The sequence below is a fragment of the Oryzias latipes genome, chromosome 6 (assembly GCF_002234675.1).
Source record: "Oryzias latipes chromosome 6, ASM223467v1".
NCBI lineage: Eukaryota > Metazoa > Chordata > Actinopteri > Beloniformes > Adrianichthyidae > Oryzias > Oryzias latipes.
Genome location: NC_019864.2, coordinates 29,688,391 through 29,707,165, shown reverse-complemented (window position 1 = coordinate 29,707,165; position 18,775 = coordinate 29,688,391). Strand labels below are relative to the sequence as shown.

Here is an 18,775-nt window from a genome sequence, read left to right as displayed (position 1 = left end):
GGGTGTGGGGGTGGCTGGGCGCTCCTCCTCCTTCTTTTCACATTCCACCATCCATTTTAGAAGAACATAAACACTCACCTGAGCACAGGTGTTAGCTCACCTTTGCACTAATAGTTTGCATGATTGAATGAATGAAAGATTTCACACTAGTTGGTTTAAAGGCATAGGTATGCGTTCGTGAACACTATCTGTTTTGTGTGCATGTTGACATGTGGACATTTTTGCGGCTAGCAGGTGTGTTGATAATATTTGAGTGTGTGTGAACAGGCCCCGCCCTTTTTGTACTACATTTGAACCGTACCGTAACGATAAACAACCAGTAAACCTGTCTGCTCTATGCTGCTTCATGGTCTTACCCCCCTTCCCCTCCTATTATCACCCTCCTACCCCCCCCTCTCTCTAACGTCCCTCTCTCTTCTTCCCCTCTTTCCTTTTCCGTCCGGTCCAACACCAAAGATTTTCAAACATGATTGAAATTAATAAATTTTGGCCTCAATTACAAAAGGGGTTTATTCAGAAATACCTTTGGTTTGTCTGAAGATGAATAACCCCTCTCGTTAAAATAAAATATGTCCAACACAAGAGGCCCTCAGCTCTCATCTGTTTGCCTAGCTGTTGGACAGGACAAGTTAAAAAAAAAAAAGAAAAAAAAAAGACCAGTCGTGGAGTTAAAAGTGGAGGAGGCGGGGCTACAGGGAGTTCATTCTTCACAGAGTGACACTCCATCGTTCTCTTGCTCTCACTTTTCGTTATTTGAGCTTTGACATCATGGAAAAAGACTCCCAGAAATAGACTTTTGTGAGGTGATGTGTATGTCTTCAGGGTCTGTTGATGACTGGATCTCTGAGAATTAAATCATCTCATTTTCTTGGATGAATTTGATCATCACTGGAAGCCTAATGGATTTAAAATCACCGCGTTTGTTTTCATCACAAAAACAAACGCCTTCTTTTTCAGAAATGAGTCCATAAAAAAACACCGAAAAGATGTGGGATGTTTATGAAAAAAAGTTGGGTTTTGTGTGTATAAATAATCATGTGCAGCCTCAGCGTGTGGGTCTCCCTCTGCTCCTTCACCTCACCTCCTCCAAGCCAAAACACACAGCAGACAATTAACTGTGGGGGCTCGGATGGAGGCATTCGCAGTGCAGACAGTTACCCTGCAGAGTGCTCCATGGAGCTGCTGGTAATGAGTTGGCAACACAAAGTTCTGTCTTTGAAGCCACTTTTCATACGTGAGCAACAAGGCTGTGGAAGTTTGATAGTCATAATTAAGCAAGTTTAGTCTCTACGGAATATGAGGATGAAGCGGCGTGCAGCTGCAGCTCTGAGGCTTAAGAAACTCCGCAAACTCTGATGTTTCTTCCAAGAAGAAGTGAACTCCTTCTTTTAGGATTGCAATGAGATTTTTTTTGTTCTATTCATCAACAATCATGTCCTGATGACAGAAAAGTTTGGGGTCTGAATTCAAAGAGCAGCCACTGCGGTTTGAGGCCTTCAGCATCACCATGGTGCATTCAAACACCGTAGGAAACTGCTGATCTTCTGACAGCGGCATTTGACTGCGGGGTGCTAAACACGACCAGCTCCGACGGCCGCGCTCAATCAGGCAACGTTTATCCGCAAAGCCCAGTGCGAGGCTAATAAGGCTCACTTTCATCTGTCAGTCGCGCCACCGTGCCCTGCATGCGATGCAGCGGGCGTTAATGATGGGCGCATCGTCCACAGCCTCATTGCCCCTCATACATGTCCAATCAGCACCACAGAAGAGAAATAAAGGAGCTGGGACAAAAGCACATGGTTGGTGTGTTCAACAAGCTCCCCACTACGGCGCATCGGAACTAAACGTTCTGTGATGTGACCTAATCCACCACGTAAAACGCTGTGGGTGACGTGAAAAACTGCAATCGTGTTCGTTTGCAAGGGAAGAAAACGCCCTTTTTTTCTTCTGGGGGAGTTAGCAGGTGTTCGATGTGTGGGAGGGGGGGGTCAGCGAGCTGTCAGAGCGATTGATGAATTTTTGAGAAAAAGCACCAGAGCCCATCTTTGGATGTCAGGATGCAGAAGGCATCACTGAAAATCTATTGTGGCCTCGACTTCATTCAGGCATAAGAAGAAAAACCCTCAAGTGTTGCTTTGGTTCTTTTACATTAATGTGTGTGTCTATGAACACAGCTGGGAAATAATCAAACTATTTTAGGTTGAACCTTTTGACCGTTACATTCATTGATCCTCAAATAGCTACATTCAGAACTTGTCTGATTCTTTGAAAGACCCACTCCAATGGAAATCCTGTTTTTGTTGTTCTTAACTTGTTCTTGTGGAATTTTTCTGATGATGGAAACCACATATGAAGAAATTTAAGTTAAAAACTGCATTTTTCCTCATTCATTGTTAATCAGTAAAACAAAAGGTTTATCTGAGTCTTTGCAACACATGTCAAAATGTATTCATGACATGAAATATTATTGCTTCACTCCAAAATACAAAGTTGTCCACATGCAGATAATGAACAGTAATCTACAGCGGTGATCCCTGAACTTTTTCAGAACGGACCGGTTTTATGTCAGACAATATGTGCATTGATCAGATGTACGAGGCTGAAGTGGCCGTCGGATTTTTCTTTTAGCGTCCAGTTTAACTTTTGAGGGTTAACTTTGTCTTTGTCCTCTGTAAAATATCTTCATCTGCTTTAAACTTGATTTCTAGACTGGATTTCACATTGGAACCATTGAAACTTGATCCAGACCTCTCCCTTAACCCGTAACTGTCAAAGTGGAAGTTTAAAATCAGACACCAACTTCATCCTCGTCCAACTTTTATGGTGGGACACATGAATATTTTGGTATTTTCTTAATATAATGATAGACGTGAATCCACCATTTTAACAACTTCATAACATTAGACAGCTGGTAGATGAATGCTCTGCATTATTATGGTCTGGGAGAACAACTGTCACAGTAAATCCATATTTGGAGCAAAGACTCCTGGTTTGTGTTTGTTAAATGCGCATTTCTTTTATTATGAAGTCCATGTAAGTCCAAGGCTCTTCTTCTGTTTCACTTTCTTTTTTTTTTTTGCTAACTTTGCTAGCTTGTGGGTTTCAACTTAGCCGTCGGTGCAGCCGCTTTGACAAAGTAACGGATGGATTTTCAAACACATATGGATAACTTTATATGCGTCAAGAATGAGTCGGATGTGGTGGGGAGAGTCCTGTAGTTTTCCAAACTTCCTATAGAATCTGATTGATGACTAAATAAAGACAAGACTGTGATTCATAGGGGAGATGCTTTCCTGTGAGTTACAGCCGACCTGTAACTGTTGGTGCTGCTGATCATCAGACCGAACCAACCCCAACCCCCCCAAAGCCCTGAGGACTTGTTCTGCTGAAGATTTACTGTGACACGTTTGCAGCCGAGACGCTTCGCTTTGTGCAGACAAATGAAGGAGCAACAATAAAAACGCTGCTCTGGTCCTTTCCTGTTGGCGGCCATCAGACCTCGTTTTCACATTTTCATTCAGAACGTGGAGGAAGAACTGCCGACTCGCAACCATCAGATCGGAGGAAACCTAATGTTTTATTCTATACAACCAACCAAAATCTGGAACCTCAGATGAGTCTTATTTGATAGAATAATTCATATCACCAGTCCATCAGCTTGTTCCCCTGATGTTCAACATAAATGAAGTTTCATCTCATTCATGATCTTTTTTCCCCCCTCCAGTGTAGAAATGTAGAAAATATTATGAATGAAATCCATTTCTGTAGGAACCAAGCTAAAGAAATGTTTGTTTTTAAACATTGATGAATATGCACCGTCCTAATTTTAATGAAATAAAAAAAATAATCCTACAGGAGTGTCTGACCTGATCGATGACCAGCATAAAGGGGAGGGGCCAGGTTATTCTGGGTGTGTCACTTTCAACGTCATTCATTCAACATCAAACAGAAGTAAATGGATTTCCAGGAGGAACAGATTAATGGTCCAGAGGCATCATCATGAGATATACAAAAATGTAAAACAAGGATCCTTGAATTCTGTGACCAAAAGTCTCAGAAATGTGATTCAAAATAAGGACAAATAAAATTAATTTCTCATACCAGCTATGTTTGTCTGATGTGGTGACATTTGCCAAATTTGGTTTGTTTAAAGTTTTTAAGTCAACTTTTTCAGAAAATTCTGAAATCAACATCAAATCTGTAAATTAAAATTTAATTTATTCCATTCGTGTGAATTTCTGTCATATGAGAAAAATTCATGTTTGCTTTCTCAAAATACATAAAAACATTGGGGACAGCAGTTTAAAGAACACAGAACTGCTTCCCATTAGACTGAATGAATATTAAAAAAATGAATGAAACGTTAAAATCCAAACAGAAGCAAATATTAGTTAAAGCAAAATGAGAACTATATAATAATATGTGACGGATACGCCTTCCTCAGTTGGGACCCCTCCCTCTGGGTCGGCTGCTGTTCAGCCGCTGCAGCTCTGGATGGGGACCCGCATCACTGCTCAGCTGTGGTGGAGCGGTCCCCGCCTGTGATGCTGCATTTGGCTGGCTGATCACAGAGGGGGAGGTTCCAATTATTAGCGTTTCCAACATCTTCTTTTCGTGCTCAGCCTATTTTTTCATCGTCTTTCCCCATCAGTTAGGGGGTGGGAGGTGTGAAAGGAGTGGGGGGGTTGTGTGTAGGTACGGGGTGGGGGCCCCTATTTATTTATTTTTCTTTTTTTTCTTTTGTGCTTGTTTATTTTAATTTTCAGGCTTGCTTTTATATTATTTATTTTGTTTTGTAAAGCACTTGTGCTTTTATATGAAAAGTGCTTCATAAGTAAAGTTTGATTTAATTTGATTTGCTATCAGCACCTAAGCAGCAAAAGAACCCCCAAATCCAAAGCATTAGCTCCTGCAGCTCTCTGGACATTTCTGCTTCTCTTTGGTGTTCATGCTTGGCTTCATGTCGGAGCTGCTGTGTAATCCTGTGTTGTTGTTTTTCCAGAGATGTGTTTTTGCTGTTTTCACACCAACAAAACATAAAGTTTCTTAAAATAACTCTTCTCTTATTCAAAGTGAAGATGTAAAAGGATATTTCAGGCTGTTTTTTGGGATGTGATTACAAGGAACTAGAAGGAAGCCAATGATCTCCTGCCTCTTAGACTGAACGGGGGACATTGGAGTAATAAGAATTTGTTCTTGATCCTCCGTGCATCCAATTTTCTTGAAAGATTTGGTGTGAAAACTATTGACTGACCCTCATCTTTCTTTTGCATTTTCAAGAGTCCTTCAGGTGATCTCCTGACCTTTAAATAACAAAGAAAATGCAGTTTGTCTGTTTATGTCTTGTGTACCTCATTTGTTAAGATGAAGACAAATGAAACCGGACCATAGTTAAATAATCTTGTTAAAAATGACAGATCAGGTCGTGTGACTGCATTTCATGGGGTGAGCAGCCTCAGGAGCCTTTGGCCAGGTTTCTATCTTTGTGCTGGGTGTGTGCCGGCTGTCTCTGCTGAATAATGTAACAAGTGGTGTGTGGTGTGGGTGGCAGAGAGGGATGGTCTCTCCTCAAAATAGATGTGGGTGTAAAATGTGGAAGACTTTGGAGAGGAGATGTTAGGATGTGAAGCTGGCCGTGCGTGCAGCAGGAGTCTGCAGTCATTTATATCAGCAGAAGGGAAGGAGGATGGTGCAGATGGAGGTGTGCAGATGGAGACCATCATCTGCTTCTGCTATCAGGAGGAGGAATCAATCTGGATATTTCCTGATTTGTTTCTGGATTTTTTTTTTTATCTTTGGTGTGCGTGCGCATGCATTCACAGACCATCTGAACACTTATTCTGAATGAAGTCCAACTGAATCAAGCGGTGTGCTTCACAGATGGACCAAGAATCCTCTGAATCCAGAGGTCCATGTGCGTCCTAAGGAGGAGCTGAACTGTGACACGGTCTGAAAAGTCCTATCCATCCACGTTCACGCGCCTCCGTGCTCAGCAGCATCACTCCACCCTCCCCGTGCGGCAGCGGCGGCTATTTTTAGAAACAACGTTGCGGTGAAGGAGTCAGTCAGAGTGAATCTGAAGCCCTGAGTTCACGGGAATCCGTGCTGCGCGCGGGGAATTCGTTTTTTTTGGCTGATCTCCGTCTGCGCCTTCTCCTCATGAGCCGAGGTGTTCCGTGTGTCCTCACCTGACCCCAGGTGAAGATGCCCTTTGCGTTTGCGCTCCGCATCACGGCAAACCGACGGACTGCAAACTTTTGCAGCATGCCACCCGTCGCATCTAGTGGCAGCAGTGGTGGCTCTGCTCTCGGGACCTGAAGCTCCGTTTCCGCGCACAAGTCTTCCTCTCTACCTGCAGGGCTGCGCGCTTTGGGGCGCGCGCGCGAGCCTCGCGGCGGGCGGGCGGAAGGACAGACAGACGGACTGGCAGCTCACTCCTTTCTTCACTCCGATCCGGCGTCACACTCCTGCGGGCTCCTATGGGAATCAAACACTCGTCCCGCTGCATGCTCCTCCGGAGAAAAATGGCGGAGTCTGAGAGCGCTGAGGTGAGTGTGAACACCTTTGATTCCACAAAAAGCCAGAAAGGATAGACGCAGCTGCATCTATTGCATGTCATCATGTCACTTTTGCACCCACGTGATGCTTTCCCTGCAACAAGACTGTTCTGCGCCGGTTCCAGAGCCTCCTGTGAGCCACGCAAAAGTCCTGCGCTGTCCAAGGTGCTGCAGCACAATGCGGGACCTCAGTGCTGCAGATTTCCCTCAGAAAGTGTTCAAAAGAGGTTTTCGGGAACGCAGCGCTTCATTTCTTGCATTTCTTGATCCTCACTCAACTTTTGGATCAATTATTGGTGACATCACACGCACGACCTGGTGAGAAAGCTGTGATGCTTTGGACTTGATGATCAGGAAAAAAGTGAAACATGAAGTTACGCCCTGCATTATTGATGTTCCATCGAAGCAAGCTCTTAATAGTTTGTCCACGTGCGCATTTCTGCTCGCAGAGGTGTTGGGGGTTGATGCATCAGGATAGGATGGGATGGATGTTTGATGGGAATATGTGTGTTAGGGAATCACCTAAGTGACAGTAATGGCAAGAGATCAATTCCCATTTAGAGAAGGCCTCTGCCTTTTTTATATGGGTGGAAGAATTAAGGCACAGATTTACTTCATATGAAAAGTCCTGCTCACAGCAGAAAGACATTTAAAGATGTACAATCCATCATTTTTACTGGTCACTGAAAGTTTCAGCAACCAAACAGGTGACGGCTGCCTGGGAGTCTTTGTTTAGAACCAAAGGATGTGGAGAAATGTCCTTCTCAAGTCTGAAATAGAAACTGTATAATAGAAACTGAAAGTGTTTAGCTGCCATGAATGTCAGAGGCTGCAGCTTTTCCCACCTCCCCTCGTGGTGAGATGACTTCTCAGTTACACTCAGAGCAGCTGCTCTCCTCCGACTCCATTTACACCCAAGATTATCAGGGTTTTTTTCTATTGAAGTGTCTCCAAAGTTAAATTTCAGTTAACTTCAGTCTCTGCAGTCATTATGCAAAGCATTCAAGAATGTCCTTTAGTACGGAGCCCCTGACCTGACATGGGGAAAATAATTAATATCTCGTTCCCACGCAATAATTTATTTGTGCGAACGAAATAATTATTCACGTCATAAATCATTCATAAACACGGATGTAAGCAATATTTGGATTTACAGCAGATACCTTCACATTTCTGTCTGTGTGTCTTATTGACACAAAGGCTTATCTCATATATATATATATATATATATATATATACATATATATATATATATATATATATACACACAGTATATATGTATAAAAACTGCATTTCTCAGTGTTTCTTTATTCAAATCCTTGTGAATCAGGAGCAGATGAAAAAAAAGAGGCTGTTTTAAAACAGATCTGTAAACAGAGAGGTCTGTTAAGGGTGACGGGAAGAGGGGTGGGGTTAACACTCCCGCTCAAAACTCTCCTGCTGCTCTGCAGAAACTCTGTCAACAACACCAAGGCTGTTCATTTGAGCTACAAACGGCAAAATCGTAACAAGATGACCACCGGGACCGCTACAAAAACAGATCAGTAAATGATCGGAGCGGGAATTTGAAGGAAAAAACACTAAACACACAAACTTTAGTTCAAAGTTGAAATGATCATAGAAGTCCTCCAATGATTGGATGTTCCTGGATTTTCTTGTAATCACAGTTTGGCAGCTTGACATGGTTAGATCAAAAAAACTGCTCAAAGGAAGAGACAGACAAGGACGAAGTCAGTGAAGCTCAAAAAGCTTAGCGCAGCAGTTTAAAGCCACTGTGAGGCTCAGCGTTATCTGTTTCAATCAACTTCATGAGAAAATAACTTCAAAAAAAAGATGAATGCATTGTTTTTTCTCTGCTTCGACTTGTAGCTTCCCTCCTAACGGTTCTGCTGTCATTTCCTCAATCAGGACCAAAAAGTTTAGAAAGGTTCCAAAGATTAGGAAGGACGGTTGAACGATTCAAGACACATGATATTTCAGATTTGGAGATGACAGTATTGTCAGGGAAGTTTTGCATGCACACCCAGAGACTGCAGCCTTCTGCCTCATCCTCCATTTCCTCATCACGTCCCGGACGTTCAGTCCGCTGAGTCTTGAGTTCTGAGTAGTTTTGCCAAAAAAACAGGGGAAAAAACCTGTAAAATGTTTCTGATGGTTGGATAAAAATGCTGCATGAACCTCAGACTTTCAGTCCGACAGAAGGTGTTCAGTATGTTCCCGCATGAATGAATCACTACTACTGCACCACCCGCTCTTTGCCATCGTTCCAAACATATTCCTGGTTTATTTTTAGAAGTTTGTTGGTTGGAATGAGAACAAACGCCAGAATGGCGTTCTGGCTCGGTGCTTGGATGATGATGGCTGTCTGCTGCTTCATCCGCAAACACAGTGGCGAGCCCTTCCCAGCGGGCCCCACGGGTGGATAATCTGCCCTCCGCAGAGTCTTCGGCCTTCATCCGACTCCACGACAGAGCTCATCAGAACAAAAGGAGCGGCGGAGCAGGAAGAAACGTGGAGGTCACTGAAGCCCCGCCTCCGTCTGAGCATCTTTTGTTTTCTCTCTGAAGCAACCACGGCCGCAGCCCATCCGCATAGTCCCTTCTCAGTCGGCGCAGCCCACCTCGCTGCCCAAGCCCGTGCCTTCTGTGCAGCACGCGCCTGCGCTCACCCGTCCACCGCACACTCCCCACGCCGCCGGCCTCCCCGGCTGCCCGGGGCGGGGCAAAATGGCCAAGTTTCTCACCCCGGAGGAGATGACGTCACGGGATTACTACTTTGACTCTTACGCCCACTTCGGGATCCACGAGGTAAGCGCTGCACGCCGTCTCAGCAGTTTTGGATGTTTTTGTTAAACCCCCCCCCAATACATAACATGGGGTTGAACCATCGACAAAATGAATGGGGGCCAAAATCTTCAAATATATGACCAAAATCCACTAACAAAGCCAAAACACTGGCGTCGCTGATACCCAACAGAAGTTTTAACATTATTATGGGATGGCCACAGAACCAACGGCTTGGCGGCCATTTTGTGATTAAATGTGAAATTTGGCGATTTTACATTTCTGCACATTCTGGGGAGACAAAAAACATTTTTTTTTCAAGCAATCTTTAATTTTACACACATACTACTGACTTAAGCCTGCAACCACAACCAAAGTTTTGTTGACCTTTGACCTTAGAAGGAGGCCTCCATCTTAAATAAAAAAAGTAATAAAAAAACACCTTTAGTCCACCCACCTACCAAATCTAAAAGTTCACTTTTCTAACTCCTTCTAAAAACCACATAGACTTGTTCGTCTCCCCCAGGCAACCAAAAAATAAGATGGTTGCTATGGAGATAAAACCCACAGAAAGCTGCCATTTTGAAAAAAGTTGTTTTTCATGAATTTGTTACACGCAGAGAGTGAGGGGCATAGAGCAGTGGAAAGGGGGTCATGGGCAGGTAGGGTCTCCCCACTCGGGCCTTTAACTTGTTCAAAGTTCATCACAGATGTTCTTTAACTTGATCCAAAAGAAAATCAACTCTCTTCAACTTTACCTGATCATAACACAAATATAATAAACATTTTTTTTAATATAACCTTTATTTAACTAGGTAAGCTATTAAGAACATTTTCTTGTTTACAATAACATCTGGAAGGCTATAACTGTTCACAGAATTAAAAAAAAGCGTCACTTTCCTAGTAATTATAGATAAAGAATTTATAAATGTATTGTCACAGAAACTTTCCGGTTTTTATTTGAAGACATAACAGAAACTTTGTGCTAACACAAACCATCAGATTGAATTTGTTTTTTCTTTTTTACAATCGGTGTGAAGAAAACGTTGTTTATAGAGAAAAGTCCAAACTGTTCCTGCAAAGATGTGTAGAACAGTATCAGAAAAAAATGTAAAACTACGACGAGAGAAAGAAAAACCAGACATCTAATGATGCGTTTTATTCTTGTAAGGTCACTTAGAACAGCGGATGCTGCGTTCTAAAGTAAAAGTTGTCAAATAGTGACTCCCCCCCCCCCCCCCCCCCCGGGCCTCTGTTCCTAACGGCTTCAATGACCTTTAAACTTTTTCAGCACAAATTGACTTTTAGAACGAGCTGCAGTCCAGATCCTCGCTCTGTTTCCTTCCCACAGAGGAAAAAAATCTGCCTGGAAGCTCAGCAGCATTTTCAAATTCAAAATAAGAGTATTTTATTTTGAAAAATGATGATTTTTTTCAGTTGTTTTAAACGGTGATTCCCATTTAAGATGTAAAAGCTTCCTTTAAGTCTTTAAAGGATACTAATAATAATAATAATAATAATAATAATAATAATAATAATAATAATAATAATAATAATAATTTATAAGACCTGGATCTCAGCTTATAAATTATGTTAGTTTGGGAGCTTTCTCTTATTTTTACTATTCATTCTCCAGTTTTTAACAATTTTAACACATATTGAGGCACTTTTTATGCAGTTTTATGTATTATTTATTATTTTAGTAGTAAGTTGTTTACTTCGTTTTTAAATGGATGAATGCTGCACTTTTAATTACGTTGTACGTATGACAATCACAATAAAGATCTATCCATCTATCTAAACAGGAAGGATGAAGCATCACGTTCACCGCTGTTGTGACCTGACACGTATTTTTAGAATATGGGTCAGGATTATTTTTGTCATTCTTGCATTTGCCCACTTTTGTAGAGAAAGAGAGGAGGTGCAGACATGCTGAGCCTGCAGGCTCACAGGCGTTTCCGAGAAACTCCTACAATGGATTTAAATGTTGCACCTCAGAGCTGAGAGGGAAAATGCTGGGATCCAAAATCCACACTTCTAACCACGGTGTTTCATTTAATGTGGAGGTTTGGCGTCTTCCTACCGTTACGTGTCATGTGATCCACCAGGAAATGCTGAAGGATGAGGTGAGGACGCTGACCTACAGGAACTCCATGTACCACAACAAGCACGTCTTTAAGGACAAAATCGTGCTGGATGTTGGAAGCGGGACGGGGATTCTCTCCATGTTTGCAGCCAAAGCCGGGGCGAAGCACGTCTACGGGGTAAGCTCGTCGCTATCAGGCAGCCTGACATTAAACATGTTTGAAAACCTGGATTCTTGCATGCGTGGAATTCGTAAAGAGGTTTTTTTTCTTAAGGTTTACGGTGCAGAAGATGAAAAGTATCTCCTGGAATGAAGATCTCTCTCTCTCTGTGTTATTGCGCTCTGGAGCAGAAGTCATTGTTAGTCAGGTCATGTCTGAGAATACGACCAGGTGGAGATTATTTTTGTGTGGTGGCTCAACGCTGACAGCATGTGCTTCAGGGAAGAAGTGATTAACTGGAAATTGCCAAGAGGCTTTTTCTATAAACCGCTGGTTGAGATTCTGTGTCTGTGCACGACTTTCCCTTCAGCGTTTGCCTTCTCTCTTGCCGCTTTGCTTAGTTTCTGACGGTGTTTCTGTCGCCCTGCTTTTGTTCTCGACATGCTTCTAACCGTATTCTGACAGCTGTCCATCTTTGGCCACAGCGAAGGAGCTACGATTCCTGACAAAAGTTCATCTTGAACCATCAATATTTCCTTTGCATCAAACGGAAAACTTGTTGGGTGAAATAAGCCAAGAAAACTCTGGATAAACAAACATAAGCTTTTTTTTTTAAATACAATTCTTGTGGTTCACCTTTTTAACTCTAGAATCTGGATTGACCTTTCCAACAATGAAGAATCTTATGAAAACACAGCTTCCCTCTTTTACGGAGGCTGAACGTTTTCTCTTTTCCAACTCTCAAGTTTTCTCCTTTTTCAGCTACTTTTGTGGCTTTTTGCTAGGCCTGCTGGCACGCGTCAGTTTCTATAAGGTTCCTGATAAAAGCCACGGACATAAAACAGAGAGCTAGCAAACCTCAGGGCTCCACTTTCGGTTTTAGATGCATTTAAACACTGGAATGCACAAAAAGCCAGATATTTGATGCAACAATCGGTTGCTTCTCCAGCTAATGTTGCGTCTTTCATTCTTTTAGACGCCAGCCTTTTGGTAGCTTTTGCTTGGATTGGCAAATCCAACCTTTATTTGACCTTAATGTAAAGTGTGGTGATCATTTCATGGAGTCGCCAGAAAAGCCACCAACTGTGTATTTTTCTGAACATACTGATAAACTGTCAGACTGGAGGTGTAAGACCCAAAATGCAGGAGACACTAAAACATTCAATAAATACACTGAAACATGACAAAACCACGGCAGCAAGAAAAAGGGTGACGAAGCAGAACAGAAGACCCGGAAACCAAACACCTAAATAGACTGAGGGCAATTAACTGAAATGAAGACAGCTATGGATCATGATGAACCTGAAGCTGGACTGACAGAGGGCAAAACCAAAACCATGGAAGCTTACACAAACGTTATAAATATCAACACGTATAAATATTCATATCTCTGTTGCTGCATAGTAACAATTCAGAATTTTATGTGCAATAAAAGACAAAAGAGGTTGTCAAAATACATTTCAGTAAAAAATAGTTTTACTTCAAAATAAAAGACGTTATTTGTCCCACAGACTTTGGCACAAGACCTTTCCAGTCAGGAAAACCACAGTCCACCAAATCTCCTTCCAAAGGTATATGTAGCTGTGGTGATTCCTGTGTTCAGCAGCAGCCAAAGAACAACAAATAAAGAAATGACTTTTCCAGTTAGGGTTAAAACAAAGTAACTGATGAAAAAAACTACCAGAATAATGAATTCAAAGGTAGTTATGTTTTCTGTCTTTTGGTCAAAAAAAAACAAAAAATTGCAGTCACCTTAAATGGTAAAAACCGTCGTCTGTATCCGAGAACTGGAGTGAGTGAATGTGGCGTCATCCATAGAAAATGGTTTATTCCAGCTCCAACTAAATTGAAGCAAGTCAGCCGGCATTTTTTTGTTGTTGTTGTTGTTTCATTAAGGATACTGCCAATACGGAAACTGCCAAGATGGAGCAAGTAAACAGTGATTGGTCCAAGTCATTTGGACTCAGTATTTCTATGGCATCCGGTCTCCCCAATCAGGAATGAGTTTGTTGTAAGACCACACCCCTAACACTTTAAAGTGGCAGTATGAAATCTGTCAAACGTTTTGAACGTTGGACGTGGGGGCCAGGAGGCTCCATCTACTTTGAGTGAGGCATCTGATTGGTCAGTTTTTAACCTAAATAACTTGAACTACAGAAAATATGAAAAGAATGACGATTATGGGGAACACGTTAAAAAAGGCATCAGTGCAAGGATGGTTATTTTGACTAATAGAACGACTGACTGTAGAAATTTTTTTCTTTTCTTAAAACCTCAGCGGCCGCCGCGCAGGGTGTAAAAATGTGACCACAGCCTCTCAATTACAAGTGCCGCTGAAAAACGTGCATTTGGGTTGCAGCGTTTTGGGATATGTGATCGTAGTCTTAGTCACAACTGCCCTCATGGGTGGATATGGGCTGTCTCCAGGTGAAAAATGGTCAAACCTGTACGGGACACGCAGGTGAAATATCAAGGTTGTGGGCCACTCTCTGAGCTTATAGAAAAAAAAACTGTTAATTCAGATTTTTGCTATGGGCATGCTGCGGGCAACAGGTCGCAGCAAACACTTAGACAACATGTAAGGGTAAGGGAGGGTGAGTCGAGGCGCTTCCACCTCCAAATCTATCAGAAACCCATTGGTGCTGTTCACGTGATACGTGCGCGCTCATAGCTGCAGCCTGACTGTTAGAAATGTGGAAATTAGACAGAGTGTAGTTTGTGTGGACGACCTACGATTTACAGACACTCGCTGTCACAAAAGATGGCTGGATCCAAATGGAGCAGGTTTATTAGCTCAGCTGAAAGTCCACAAAGCTGAATCAGGGTCAGGCAGGCAGGGGTCAGACACGAGCATGAGGGCGTAAGAGATGAAGGGTCAGGAGACAGAAGGTCAGGTCTAGGCACAACGCTCGGTAAGGAAGGCAGAAACAATATTCACACTGAGCTGAGCTCAGTGCAGTGTTTAAGTCTGCGGTGGTTGATTGTGAGTCAGGTGTGCGGCGTCCAGGAAGTGTGGTTAGAACTCTGGAGATGGTTCCCGCTGGTGACCAGATGGGGAGACAGAGCTCTGACTTCTGACTCTTGCGTATCTCGTGCACACCTCATACATGTGCCATTAACGCACAGTCAGTAAGGGGCCAGGGCTCGCATCTGAGTAATGACTAAGAGGACCATACGAGAGCATCAGCAGTGCAAGTAACTTCCATTATCCCTACTTCTCGATACACTTACCACATGCAAAATGGTACGTTCCATTTTCATGACATCTCAAGGGAACTGAAAGACGTGCCTGCGCCCCCCCCTTAATACGACCTTCCACGAACCCGGACAACCCAAGAACCTACAGCGACCGTGCGGGTGCATGTGATTGCGGCTTGACGTAGCAACTGCAGCTATACAGGTGTAACAATTTAGGTTGAAGGACTAAAACCTTGAAAGACTCCACACAAGATGGAGACTCTCTCAGATTTATGATCACCGTGGAAACAACAAAACCTCTGAGTTCAAGATAACCTCTGACCCACCAGTAGACGGATTACCCCTCCCACATTTATCAAGAAGGTTATAAAGTTGAAAGCAACAACGATGTGACGTCAGATAAAACTGTGGGTGGCTGAACTTAATTTAGACAACAGTTTCTAAGAAACAAACTCAAACTTGCTCTCCAGAGCGATTTGCCAGAGCTTTAACGGTCTCTGGTTCTACTGGCGGACTGAACTTAATGGATCAGACAGAATAACCAGATCGATTCTTAGAAAAGGTTTAATTCAACTCATTCTGTGAAAGACAGCAGTCTGCACAAAACAAAAGAAAAAGATCATCGGTAAAAATGACAGGGAAAGAATGTGTTTGAATTAAAGTGAGCTTAATATCACACTATGAGCTCATCTTTTCCCTTAAGATGTTTAATTATGAAGCTCCTGATTCTGAAAAGTCACTCAGCTTTTTATGCTCCTATCATTTTTCATTTTTAAATTTGACCCCACAGTTTTAACCCTCTTTTGTTGGTACAAATCAGTGACTGAAAAAGAACCGCCCCGAAGATTTTCTTACCAAAACGGCTTAGATTGTATTGTCCAGGTGCATGCCGGAGGCCTTTTTTGTCTTTTTTTAAATTGACTGAGCATCTGGGATACAGAAGAATCCATCAAACCAAACGACACTAAGCAAAAAAAAACCCGTTCTCTTTTTTACCCCTAGGAAATTTGCTAGGATAATGGCAGTTTAAGAGCCATTGTTGGCCTGGAGAAAGCTCAAAAATACTGATTCCATTTTCTTAAGTTACACAGGGAAGAAGAATTCTGGCCCTCCAGAGAAAGTAGTGCAATATTGGAGGCTTGAGGTCTGCCTGTAAGCACCAGACTTCACTGTAATCCTGTTGTTTGGAAATGGGGTTGAAGATGTTCATGTGAAAGAGTGTTAAGGTTTAGTAAATGCAGCTCCGGAGGCCGAAATGAAGAAATATTTCAATTATAGATAAAGATAAAAAAAAGACAGTGCTCAAGACAAAGCTGCTTCTTTGGTGAAACGGCTGTACAATAAATCCAATTTCAGGCTGAAAATATAATTTAAAAAATAAATAAAAATGTGAACAATCACAACGTCTTACTGTGATTTTGTTTGGAAGGCATATTTTTATCTACATGGAGTCTCAACAGCAGAGATTTATAGATACAAAGTGCAGCTAAACTTTGTTTTATTTTTGAAAAAATAAAAAAAATTTGACTTAAAAAAGAAAATGTTGCTTCGAGTCCCAAAAGCCAAGTTCCATGTCCGGCGTTTGGGCCGCCTTCAACTGCCACCCAAACCATATTGCACAGGCCGCCTTTGGGCTCTCCTGCAGGTGGTGGGCCCGTGGGGGCCGGCTACCACATTAACTCTTCGAGCTGGACCCGCAGAGATGTCAGGCGCTCACCCGTGAGCCCCAACCCGTCCTGGCTCAAGAGTAGGACCCCGCAACGCCAATCCCAGGAGCGTAACAGTGTCACCCAATAAAGGGTACTGGATGCTCCCTAAGGGGCAAGGGGAGAAGCTCGGTTACCTGGAGGGAGTTCAGAGTAGAGCCGCTACTTCTTCACATCCAGAGGAGCCAGTTAAGGTGGCGTGGGTATCTAAACGCCTCCTTGGAGACGTGTTCTGAGCATGTCTCACTGGGTGGAGACCCCAGGGAAGACCCAGAATACGCTAAGAGACGCAGTCACTCCAGCGTGTCCTAGGAACGACTTGGGGTCCCCACAGAGGAGCTGGAGGAAGTGGCCATGGATAAGGAAGTCTGGGTATCTTTGCTTAGACTGCTGCTCCCACGACCCGGTCCTGAATCAGAAAAGAAAAAAAGTTAAAAATCTGGTAAATATGACCTTTTGCCATCTGTCAACCATTATATGTTTTTGTTTAGATTTTTAGATAGTAAAAGTTATCTAAGTCATCCCTCTTATGGTCCAAGATGTTGGGAAACAAAAGTTCAAACCTCCCCTTTCTTTGAAGTTAGGGGTTTATAATGTTATCATGTCTTCATAATCACAAAGAAATATTAAATGTTATTTCAATGAGGAGAAATATTAGGAAAGAAGGTAAAGATTTATTTGTTACAGGAAAATGTGCATGAAATAAGTCCTTAGTCTTTGGCGATCAGACTTTGGGTCGATGATGTCTTGTGTGGATGAACTCGGATCATTGAATCTGATGGTGGTTAGAGTCCAGACGATGACAAAGCTGCAGGCGGAGAAGGGTGGAGGAGGGCTAGAAGAGAAACAACAGCTCATGAATCAGCTATATTTTTGCTTTCATGTAGTAGATGCTAAACTAAGGTCATTTCGGAGCTGAAGTGATTTGATGCAAATTTGCATCAATAGGGGTAAAAGGCAAGCGTATAATTGTGATTGGCTGAGAAGAGAGGCGGGTCATTTCCATACTGGTTTAAAGTGAATTCCCAATGATGGGAATCAGGCTTCCTCTTGTCAAGTCCAAAAACAGGCTTCAGAGGTTCATTAGAGCCTTTAAATGGTCCCTGAGTTGTAACCATGAGTGTGTGTAGTTGCTTGTCTTTGTGAGGATGACGGACAGTTGGAATACTGGGATGAACGTCATCTTTGCCCTTTAGCAGTTGGATGACAGGTTTAGAAGATGGATGATATTAGAAAACCTTTTTTTCATCCAATCCTCCTTGTTTTTTGAAATTCTTTTGTACCATAGATGGTAATAAAAAAAAACTCTTTATTGATGGAAAGAGCATTCTTTTTAAGAGCGAGCAGAGCAGTGGCTGTCAATGAGTTGAAATATGATTCTTTTGTTTTCTCTTTCCAGATCGAATGCTCTAGCATATCAGAATACTCGGAGAAGATCATCAAGTCCAACCATCTTGACAGCGGTGAGAGCTGCAGAGGTTTCTCCTGATGACGCTGCCACTCTATCAACAATCATAAACCACCGGTTTGTCCGAGAATGAGAGAAAGAGTACAAGACCACCAAAGGGGAAAAGAGAAGGAATTATGTTTTATGCAAACACGTTCAAATCCAGATGCTTTATTGTGTTCGCTCTGCAGATGTGCATTCACATGCCTCCACCTCTTTGTTGTTGACTCAAGCATGCTTATCGTGCAAACAAATTTGCTGCAAAGCCGCTAGCTTTGCAGCTGCCAGATAACAGCTTCACAAACCTCCCTGTCAGCAAATGTCCTGCCTTAAAAAACCTATGAATAACAAGTATTCCCAGAACAGTAGGTGGTGACTTCCAATCTTAGGTTGTCCTATAGGTTTTCCCATTTTAATTATTATTTGAGCTGTTTTTTTTGCGCTTTGCAGTTATCACCATTTTCAAAGGGAAGGTGGAGGAGGTGGAGCTGCCTGTGGAAAAGGTGGACATCATCATATCTGAGTGGATGGGCTACTGTCTCTTCTATGAATCCATGCTCAACACCGTCATCTTTGCCAGGGACAAGTGGCTGGTACGACACGCACATCAGAGTCCAAAAGTTATACTTCTGTTAAAAATGGAATTTTCACAATAAAAGCTTAAAATGAGAACATTTTCAGAGGATAATTGATGACTTTTTTCTAATATATGTGTTTTAAAATAATTGGTAGATTTATTTGCAGTTGAAATAAATATTATTTATTTTTTCTGTGTCACAGCATACTTCCTTTCTAAATGAATAAAGTTACTTACATCGTTTAATTTGTCTAAGCTTTG

The 18,775-nt window shown here is 42.4% G+C and overlaps 1 protein-coding gene across 3 annotated transcripts in view; it reads left to right on the top strand.

The window, feature by feature from the left end:
• Window positions 1-4,689: 4,689 nt before the first annotated feature.
• LOC101162208 (protein arginine N-methyltransferase 8-B) overlaps window positions 4,690-18,775 on the top strand; it is a 31,028-nt gene continuing 16,942 nt past the window's right edge. Inside the window, exons 1-5 of one of the 3 annotated variants that reach the window (XR_002873432.1) lie at window positions 4,690-6,548; window positions 9,125-9,364; window positions 11,449-11,604; window positions 17,890-17,953; window positions 18,388-18,530. Coding sequence is in view for 2 of the 3 variants with exons in the window: in XM_023956086.1 (XP_023811854.1) it covers window positions 6,480-6,548; window positions 9,125-9,364; window positions 11,449-11,604; window positions 17,890-17,953; window positions 18,388-18,530 (672 nt within the window). In the remaining variant the exon portion in view is untranslated. The remainder of the gene's footprint in view (window positions 6,549-9,124; window positions 9,365-11,448; window positions 11,605-17,889; window positions 17,954-18,387; window positions 18,531-18,775) is intronic. The other 2 variants (XM_023956086.1, XM_023956087.1) reach the window with 2 other exon arrangements.